The 10,311-nt window shown below is 41.5% G+C and overlaps 1 protein-coding gene across 4 annotated transcripts in view; it reads right to left on the bottom strand.

Moving 5' to 3' along the window:
* Window positions 1-530: 530 nt before the first annotated feature.
* The window catches only part of USO1 (USO1 vesicle transport factor), a 30,631-nt gene continuing 20,850 nt past the window's right edge, over window positions 531-10,311 (bottom strand). For all 4 annotated transcript variants that reach the window (XM_031044717.2, XM_031044719.2, XM_031044718.2 and 1 more), the window contains 11 exons: window positions 9,965-10,075; window positions 9,392-9,510; window positions 8,841-9,022; window positions 7,819-7,940; window positions 6,688-6,826; window positions 5,733-5,896; window positions 5,063-5,152; window positions 4,230-4,316; window positions 2,572-2,670; window positions 1,881-2,096; window positions 531-1,438 (listed from right to left, as the gene is read on the bottom strand). In XM_031044717.2, the coding sequence (XP_030900577.2) occupies window positions 1,361-1,438; window positions 1,881-2,096; window positions 2,572-2,670; window positions 4,230-4,316; window positions 5,063-5,152; window positions 5,733-5,896; window positions 6,688-6,826; window positions 7,819-7,940; window positions 8,841-9,022; window positions 9,392-9,510; window positions 9,965-10,075 (1,407 nt within the window). In that variant the 3' untranslated portion in view covers window positions 531-1,360. The remainder of the gene's footprint in view (window positions 1,439-1,880; window positions 2,097-2,571; window positions 2,671-4,229; window positions 4,317-5,062; window positions 5,153-5,732; window positions 5,897-6,687; window positions 6,827-7,818; window positions 7,941-8,840; window positions 9,023-9,391; window positions 9,511-9,964; window positions 10,076-10,311) is intronic.

Genomic DNA, 10,311 nt, shown 5'->3' with positions numbered 1-10,311 from the left:
AGCAGAACACAAGTCACACTGAAGGAAAGAAGCAGGCCTTGTTGGATGGAAGACCCCACAGCCACATCATGCTTCATCTCCTGTTCTGCTGCTTCTTATCATACTTGCTCTTCTTTCCCCATGCCAAAGAAATCTGCCCAAGGATGGAGTGCAAGTGTGGAGCCTATTTAAAACACTCCCAACAACTACATGTTAAACACACACCGAGGGTATGAGGTACCTTTAGATGAGTCTTTTCTAGTATTCCTGAAGGGATGGTGATTTTCTAGTTTAAATAGCTCTGAGGAAGTTAAGCAGCTACTGGTCTGTACAGCTAAAAACACAAAACCTGAGCCAGCACCCCTATGCACCGATGTGATGACAGCCCCAGTACAGGGTATATTGCTACTGGCATCCACTGCCCTACACTTGTGTTAGGTCACTTTACCTGTGTAATAAAATATATTTTATTAAAGCAGGATAAGTCACTGAATGAGTACTACATGGACATACCTATTTTTATTAAAAAAAAGAACAATTGATGCATGTACTGTATTCAGTCTTTTAAAATTTTTATTCACTCCTCAAGAGTCAATAAGTTATATAAATCATAGTAGTTTTCATTTCCTTACTGAAGTAGTCAACAAGATCTTATATTTATGCTGAGTCAGCAGCACATTAGATCTTTAGAAAGAGTGTGTTGGGGTTTGGTTTTCCAGAGGTTCTTCTTAAAAACACTACCTCTCTGCATGAGTTTCCATGAAACCTCTTTTTCATTGCTAGCACAGCACTGCAGTTCCCCAGGAGGTTCCAGAGCCACTCCAGGTGTCAGTCACTTGGCCCTGTGCAGGCCCATTCCCACCTGGAGAACCAGCCCTGAGGCCAGCAAAGTGGCAACCACACACCACAGCCACCCAAACCCTTCCACCTTGCCACTGCTCTTGGAAGGAAGTCACAGACTGCACTGGAGCTCCCTGCTGAAGGTAGGGTGAATGATTTCATTTGACAGATATTAAACCAAATACTTTTGTATTTAATTAACAGTTCCAGAAGGTTAAAACTGTAGATGAACACACAGAACTTCTGTCAATGACAATGAACTGAGGCAGTAACATTGTCATCCCCATGCTTTAAACAGCATCTAAAGCAACTTCTAAGCAAGTATAATTTGGGATACTCTTGTAGAACTTAAGCAGTGATTTCTGTTTGCTTTACCTAGTAGGAAGGGTTTTCAAACACTTTAGTAACTTATAACTAGTCCCACAGTTGTCATTTTCCCATCTGCTGCTCATAAGCAGATGTTCTGCGTTGTATACCAATAATAGATTTCCCCCCCCATTAACGATGCAATCTAGTTTTCGTGGTAACACACAAATGCATTCTACTCTTGTTCCTCTTCCTCCACATCCTCATCTTCATCCCCTTGATCTCCAGACTCAATATCGTCTTCATCTTCAACCTGAAATTAAGGAAGACCTGTTGTGAGCAGGAACATCCCTTACTCCATTCCAGTCTTCTGAAGGCAAGGCAAATGCTAACAGAGCAAAAACAATCTTCAAGCTAATGTAAAGTTCTCATGGAGTATCAATTAGTGCTTAATAAAAACAACTGTCATCTTGTCAAATCAACTGCCCATAAGGCTCCCCAAAACTGCCCTGACAGTTCACAGTGCTGCTTAAAAAGCAGACTAAAGTTATCTAGTTATCACTTGCATTATTTGTGGAACGATCCTTAGGATTGTATCACAGCCATCATCTGCTTTCGAGTTAGCAGCCAGAATGAGCTACAGCAAAGCATTATTCCAAACATATATGTGAAAAGTGGTTTTCCTCACAGGAGTTTGGCAGGTACCTCTCAAGATCCCTAACTTGAGAATGCAGTGGACCTGTTATTTTGCTTACCGGTACACCAAGATCTTTCAATTTGATCTTCAGTGCAGACAGTTTCTGGTCCTGGTCAGCCAAAAGCACAAGAAGATCATCTTGTTCTTTCTTTGATTCTGCAACTTCTTGCTGAAGTTTAATTTTCTCATCTTGCAAAATAGCAACTGTACTGCTAGATGAATCCAGGTGCTGTTTCAGTGATTCTTTTTCCTCAGAAAGGGCTTTGACTTCACTCTGGAACAGGAAAAATACCCTACCAAGTTACACCATAAGCATAGTAACAGCTAAAGCTTTGTTTCCTACAAACATGTTCTATGCGCTATTTATAACAGCTCCAACTCCAGCAAGTGCCCTGTGGCCTTCTCCCACACACTTCCTTACCCAAACTTCCCTTATTACCAACTAGGAGTAAGGTGTAGGTGGAAGGGTAGGTGGAAGTCTTAGTAGTGGCCACCTTCCCCCAGCTATACTGGGCTGTCCTTGTCAGAATAAAGCTATCTCCTAGACTGTCATCGCCAGCTCTTTCAAGGTAGACAAAGCTTGCATTTCCCAAGTGAAAAAGATGCATCCAGCTACCCCTGCACGGCCTGAAACATGTAAGATGTTCGTGAAACAAACCACTTCCACTCAAAGCCTCTCCTATCACAGAAGTCCTCCAAGTGAAGACTGAGTATAAAATAACTTGGTTTAGTGTTCATCTGCTACCAACCTTCAATTCTTTGATTTGCTGCTCAAGTTGTCCCTCCAATTCAGAGCTGTGTGTTACTATTGCACCACTGTCTCCTAATACAGGATCTGCAGTTGTGTTCTGTGGACACAAAATTCAATAGAAAAGCACTGAATGCCTCACAGAGAAAGACATTGAGCCGAGTAAGTTATACAGTCAGCTAGAGAATTTACAGGCATATTTTCTTCTTACAGTGTAGCCAAAGTGTGGCAGTTACAGACATCCTGGCCTGCAAGGCATCAAGAAAGAGGTCTGTGCTTCCTGGGGTCCCAGTAAACACATACACATGCACAAAGAAGAAAACAAGGAGTAAGCTTTATTTCATATAAGCTATGCTCTTAAGAGACAGGGTTTTTTTCTGGGCAGACCCTATTTATTACAGGCCTTTATTCAGATGCTTTCTAAGTGCCAAAGATTTTGCTTTATTAGGCTAAATAGCCACAGTTTTGTATGTGACTACTAAAAAAGGCAAGTAGTTCAGTCTCAGCCAGCCCTACCCAAATTCCAAAATGTGGCAGCTGTCTTTGACCTATAACTACCCTGTGGCAGGAATTCCAGACAACTGCTTCTCCAGTGATGCCCTGTTTAAGCCAAAGCTCTAGGCAAGGTCTGGAGGGTGACAGTGAGCTGCTCAGGCAGCAGGGAGCACTCAAGAGGCCCCTCTCACAGGCACACATGGCCAACACATGTGCAACAGCATTTCAGTTCACAGCTGCTGAGACTTGTGGCAATACAGGTGTTAAAAGCCTTCCTCTCTGCTATCTGTCTGTTAAATTAAATACTCAATATTTTCCCCACACAACTGCTCAAATTTCATATTTGGTGCACAGATCAGAACAAACCAGCCAGAGTAATAGAATCAGACTGGTTTGGGTTGGAAAGGACCTTAAGATCATCTAGTTTCAAACCCTTGCCATGGGCAGGGACACCTCACACCAGACCATGTCGCCCAAGGCTCTGTACAACCTGGTTTTGAACACCATAAGGGATAGAGAAGCAGCAGGAGTTGAAGCAAGTGCATCTCTCACTGAACAGATACCCTGTTCTCATTACAGCAGGGTTGTCAAGCAGGGCAGTCAAGCAGGGCACACCACAGCCACCCTTGTTTTAGACCACATTATTTAGCTATTCTGTAAGGCTTTACGGTCTCATCTTTTCAATGCACAGCATGAACAAAAACCCAATCAAATTCTGGAGGCATTTGGAGGCTGCACAGATGCACTTACCAACTGCTATTCAACCATATCATCAACTTCCAAATTAGTAATCCTCAATTGTTTGCAAGAGTAAGAATCCCTCTAATGTCCATGGTATCATGCAGTTGTGCCTCAAGAGCCTATTTCCTTTGATTAGAGTGAGAGCTTAAATAAAGTGCTGAATAGTTGGCATTCCTTTGTTAAAAAAATACTAAGGACCAGTGGTCTTATGGAGCACTAATTGGTCTGCAAATCCCCTCTTCCCCCATGACAGACCTGTCTAGGGAACATGTTACTTCATTTACAACACTCTGGGAATCACTTGCTGATGCGTATTCCTAAAACAAGGCTGGGTTAGGACAAGGGCTACAGACAGCATGCAGGAAAGCGAAGTCTCCAAATTTAGTCCCCAGAAGAGAAAATAAGTAACTTGGTCACTGGTACCATTACTTGTAGCTTTTGATTCTCTATCAGAAGCTGATTGATTTCTGCAGACTGTAGTTGTAGCTGACTCCTGAGCATTTCTAACTCCTTTGGGAAACAAAGACAAAGCCATACTGTTAATTTGATAAAACAAGATAATTATTCACAATACATTCTTCTTCAGTTAAATGTTACCTAACTGTTTCATACTAGCATATGCAAGAGAAAAGCTGCAATCATTTCTCTGCAAGACCAAACCAGTCCCACCATTTTCCACCCCGCTCTTAGGAACTCTTTTCTATGGCATGCCCAACCAAGGCACCTGTGTGAGCTTCAGTCTCCCTTATTAAGGTGTTTCACACCACTAGCGCTCCCATTAACCTCCTCCACTCATTACTGTTCTTGGTGCAGAAACCCATTATGACCAATTAATCCAGTCACATTAACTTAGTTCTCTAATCAGAGAAACTCTGCTAAGTATTTATGAGCACCAGCTCCCACAAATTACCCAATGTGCACTTGTACAACATTTACTCCATGTTGTACATTTAATACCTGGAATCTTTCATATGGGTATTTAAAGATACGCTTTTGCAATGAATAAACTGATTTTGCAACTCTGAAGCAGCAGTTTGTCTTCTGCTGCCTCAAACCTGCTTAGCGGAAAAAAATGTTTCACTTTAGATACATTATCTTGATGCTCCAAGATGCGTAGCATCATCACAGGAAGGTACACCATCAAAAACTTCAACATGCTCAGGGATCAGTGCTCCTCCCTACAGTGTGACAAAGCTCCCTGCCTGTCTCAAGCTGCCACTGCTGACCACAGCTTTGCTGAAGTACCCCAGCTTCACCTTTTGTAGCTCATTATTGTGCTCCAAGCCACCAGATCTGCTGTTCTGGGAAGACAGCTCTGTTGTTCCTATTTCCAACTGTGAAGACTTCTGCAATAGCAAAAGGGACATCAGCCATAGAAGTAGATAGTGTAAATACAGTCAAGTTGCTAGAACCCAGAGCAAATTCTGTGCTTGTATAGTCCAAGTTTCCAACATAAAAGGTTAAGAAATGCACAAAGCTCTCTGATTACATGAGAGCAGCTGAGTAGTCCTCTCTAAGGTGGATACAAAATCATCTTTCACCAACCCAAATGTGGAAGACAAGTACAAAATAAAAGCAGCATGCATCATCTGAATTTTGGCAAGCAGGCCACCATAAATACAGTTGTATTTATTAAGTAGAAGCTTAGTTGGGGTAATGCCTAAGAGGCACCTACCATTTTTTTCCCACCCAAAACACCCCAAAACTCCTGATTCTACAGTATAACAGGTCACACAAATTACTTTTGGAAACAATGGGAAGCAGGAAAGGCTTTGCTCAAGCCATCTCCCATCCCATTTCCTATTATCAGCATGCAATCAGTTAGGATGCTTTGACTGCCATCATAATGAGGACTTAGCTTAAGGCAGATGACATTTGAAAATATCATTTGGAAGCTGCAGCAAGTTCTGCAGAGACAGCACTTACCAATTTTTCAATCAGAAAATCCTTTTCCCTTATCTGCCCTTGCAGCAGCTCATGCTTGTTTTTCCATTCTTCCAACTCCTCTTTTAGTTTGCTCACTTCTTCCGTCTGAATGCCATTCATCTGAAACGTATCCCCATGGGAATTGTGATGTTGAATGTCCTTTCCTGAAAGGCAGAATTTATTAAACTAAGGTCACAAACACCATTTTGAAGTTAGCTTCAAACACACCAATTCAAGATTTTATTGCCCGTCACACAGGGCAACACAAGGAGTTCCAACTCAAGAACCAGAGCACAGTACTTAGGAATTCTCTATCAAAAACTAATAAAGAGCTCTATTTTGTCATTCCTTCAAGCATGTATCTGTGGCTGCACGAGCATGCTGCTTCAGTTGTTCAGTTCATCCAAAGTAACATCATAGACAAATCATCCTACAGAGGAAGGATGTCCTTATATATAATTGTAATAGTGAATAATTGTGAAGGCAGAATTAGTTTTGGAAATCATCACATCCAGTTTATCAGGCATCTTGACCTTGCAATAACTTGAATATACTGTTCTGATTCAGACACTTAGCAATCTCTCCAGTGATGGTGCTAAGCCTCATCTTGCACATCTGCATACAGTTCTTCCTCAATTCATTATTTTCATCCACAGACCTGAGTTCCAAGACTTAAGCACAAAGCAAGAACAAATTTTACCTCATGCACATTTTCAAGCTGTCCTGTCCGATTTCAGTGCTTTGATTCTTTAACTTTAAAGGCAGTTAAAGCAAAACCTAATACTTTTAGATAACAAAGCAAATCTAATGCTTCAACAAAATTGCTTGAAATGCCCAACATCAGCCTGAAAACAGTGTATTTAATCTCTGGGGTAAGTTTTTCATATGCTGCAGAACATACCACAGCATGTCTGAAGTGACAGACTGTATTTTTTTTATCACACTTTGAGCCTACCTAGCTGCACTTTAAGGAGATTATATTGGTCCTTATGCTGTTGGATCTGTGACACTTGCTGGGTAACTGTTGCTTGGAGCTGTTCATTTTGAGACATTAAAGTGGTAATTCGTTGTTTTAGTTCTTCAAGCTCCTGGTCCTGTGAAAGAAAAAAAAAAAAAGCACTTCTGAAGACGATACTGTCAGGAAGTCAAGTAAAGACAGAAAAACCTCAACTACAGCATGACACACTACTAGTCCATGCTACCTGTATCTGATGAGCAAGAAATCCTCAAGCAAACCTAGATAGCTATTCCAAGGAAAAAAGCTTGGGAAAGACAGGAGAAGCCTACTACACCAGACCAATGCATTCCAAGTCTTCTGGAGGAAACCTCCAGCAGCCTCACACCAGAGAGAGCACAAGAACAAGAAATCTATGAAGTCTGGTGACTGTAGTTGTTCACTACACCATAACCTGCATGCATGTGGGGCACTTCAAGTCTTCCAGGAAGTTGTGGGAACTGCTGTCACTGCAAGTTCAGGAAAACCTCACCAGCAGTTCAGAAGTGCCCCTTAAATCCACATATACCACTGTGCCCCCTGTCCATTCCAGATCCCTGAACTCAACACACCTGCTTCAGTCCCCATTAACTATTATTAATTAATTATTATTAATTATTAAATTAGCTTTGCTCTTCTACTTTTCCCTCTAAGCTGCTGCAACTAAACAAGCAAATTCCCATTGGAAAAAACAATTAGGAGTTCAACCACAGCAGGTATACACAAAACTTCACTAACTCCCATTCTTCATTCAGCCACACTTCATCTGTCATCTTCTCAAAAGTGAGAGCCCAGAACTAAGAGTTGTATCTCTCTGTGAGGAGCTACAAGTTCTCGAATTACTCATTTGAGAAGACTTAAACACAGGAAAGAACAGATATATCCCAGGAAAATGCTTTATTTTATCCAGTATTTTAAACATTGGTATTTAATTTGAACCAGAACTTGGTTTAAGTGTTTGTAGAAATGTTTCTGCAGTGCTAGTTTCCTGGTTACTTCATTTGGAACACTGGGTATCAAACTGCACTGGTGCCTCTGAAAGCCAAACCAACCAATCACTGAAGGCACATGTACAGCATAACTCCCTCTCACCTGCTCTCTGATGACTTTTTTGTATTGAGTCACAATGTTGTCATGCTGTTCCAATGTCTTCTTGACCTCCTCCTCCTTTTTATCTTCCTCACTGGACTTGTAAATAGCTTTACTTATGACACCTGTTAAAAAGAATTCACATTTTTGCCTTACATCTATCTCACAATCCAACCCAGCTTAACTGAGTTCAGGGCATTAGAAACTAAACCTCCACTTCAAAACCAAAGAGATTTAGGGAAACTGACATCTTTTATAGCAAGGTTTGCAGGCTCGCTGCTTTACGCAGATTCAGAAAAGCAAATGCATGTTTGGAGTCCTCCTTATCACAAAAGGTGGGGTTTAATTGTTATGGCTCCACCCCAGCTGCTGCCCAAGTGCTTGTGCAGTTAAGTGAAAGACATGGGGCTGTCAGGGCAACATGCAGATGAAACGCAATTGGGCAAAACCATCTTCACTGTTCCTGCTTTTTTTTCCTTCTGTAGACTGATTTGAGTTGGGCAGTATTACTAATCACAACATCAGTTACACTTTAAGAATGATGACAACCAGTTTCTTTAGCGAAGGACAGAAAACACTAAACAAAGGGCTTATCATTTTTGAACAGGCCAGGAAATACAGCATTCATCATTTTTCTTCCTGAATCAGATAGAAACAGCCAGTACCTAGATTGCTTACTTCCACAAATGGAGCATCTATGACCATCACAGGCTCAATGCTTGGTCTCTGTGTGAGCACAGGTAAATACACGTCCTGGCCACAGTATGAGAACTCAAAGGATGTAATAATAATCCTTTCACCTAAAAATTAAAAGTTAACCAATCTGTACAAGCCCTGATTATAGGCTTGTACCAGGAGTTAATACTTCAACTGTGAAATTACGTGCACCTATTACAGTAATATGTTTTTCAGAATACTCCATTTTAGTATTATCACACTACTTTTAAGAGTGTTACATTCAGCACATTCAATAGTTCAGGCATCAGCTTGTCACAAAAACAACAGAAGCAAGCACATCATCTCACCTTCCAATTCCTTCACAAGCTTGGTAAATTCATGATCAAACATCATGTGCTCTGGGCTGGAAAAACCAGGCTGGGGTTTCTGAGCAGCTCTGGAATAAAGTTCATGTTTGCTAATGAAGCCAAGCTTCTCAATGAAGTTCTCCCTGCCAATCCTCTTCTCAATCAGTTGCTTCAGCTTCTCTCTGAAAAGATAAATCAATCACAGTGCAACAACTGAAAAGTGAACCCATCCTTCCCTCAGTGGTTTTTACAGTTACAGCTCTTGAGTATCTGTCTCAAGTCTGAGCCACAGCAGATGCTGCATTCATAATGCCATTTTACAGTGACCACTGGCATCTCTGTTCCCAGAGCAGGCACACACAGGTTCAGAGGACCTATACAAAAGAGCTACCTGCTTTGCTTAGCTAGAGGTGGGTCAGTTGTTGTGCTTCCCATAAGGAACATACATAAAAAACATGCAACCAAATCTATGCTGCACTGCTCAGTTAATCCACCACCTGCCATTCACTGAATCTTTCCCAACAGTCCTCTTCCTTTTACACCATACTTACTTCCTATAATTTTCAAGGGAATTGTCATTGTAGTAGATGGAAATGCCAAGCAAAAGTGCACACAGGCCTTGGACGAGTTGCTCCTCTTCTCCCAGGTTTTCAGCTATCTGCCCTGTGAGCTGGACTCTTGTTAAGGATATTGGAGATACTTCATAAGCACCATACATGTAATTTAACATTCTGTGTATAGATTCCCTGTTAAAATTCTTTGCAGAGATAAACCCAAGCTTGATTAGGAAGCAGGCAAAAGAGCTGAAGAAAGCCTTGCAAAGCTAGCTCCTGTCATGGAGGACTTGGGTAGTCAGTGGCTTTCCTGACATTTCTTCTCTGTCTGCTCAAAGAGATTGAGTTGTTCCAAAAAAGGCTTGCTGTTTAGATAAAGTGACAACTTCAGCCTGATGTACTTTAGCCAGATTTCTTCCTGAAAAGCAAGCAGAGAAATACGCTTCACCAGAAATAGGGAGCATTCCTCCTACCTCCTGGCATAAGTCACCCTGAAAATAGTAGTGGGCTTGCTGCAATCTAAAAACTGCCTTTGCTTGGCAGAACACAAAGAAAGCAGGTCAAGGATACAAAAGGTATATTGGCTGGATTGTGAAGGAAGTGGGTGACAGCAATGGAGCAGTTGCTGAGCCAAGTGCAAAGTAACATCAGAAGTCCAACCCTGGTCTGGACTTTGCTGCCCTGGAAGAATAAACCCCCCCCATCATTAACTTTCCACAGTGGAGGGCTGAAATACCAAAAAAAGCCTGTACTGCTTCAGAACTCACCCATTCACCATTGTAAAAACCATGTCTTTCAAAATACCCATTTGTTAGTTATACTGAACACAGCTTTAGTACTTTGGTGAAACAAGTATTAAACCATTTGTATCTGTTTTCAGAGCAAACCAGCAAGCAACACAGATATGAAATATGGCT

Source organism: Melopsittacus undulatus, chromosome 5, assembly GCF_012275295.1.
Source record: "Melopsittacus undulatus isolate bMelUnd1 chromosome 5, bMelUnd1.mat.Z, whole genome shotgun sequence".
In the NCBI taxonomy this organism is placed as follows: Eukaryota; Metazoa; Chordata; class Aves; order Psittaciformes; family Psittaculidae; genus Melopsittacus; species Melopsittacus undulatus.
The sequence above is the reverse complement of the archived record's forward strand: the minus strand, read 5'-3'. Positions and strand labels throughout refer to the sequence as shown.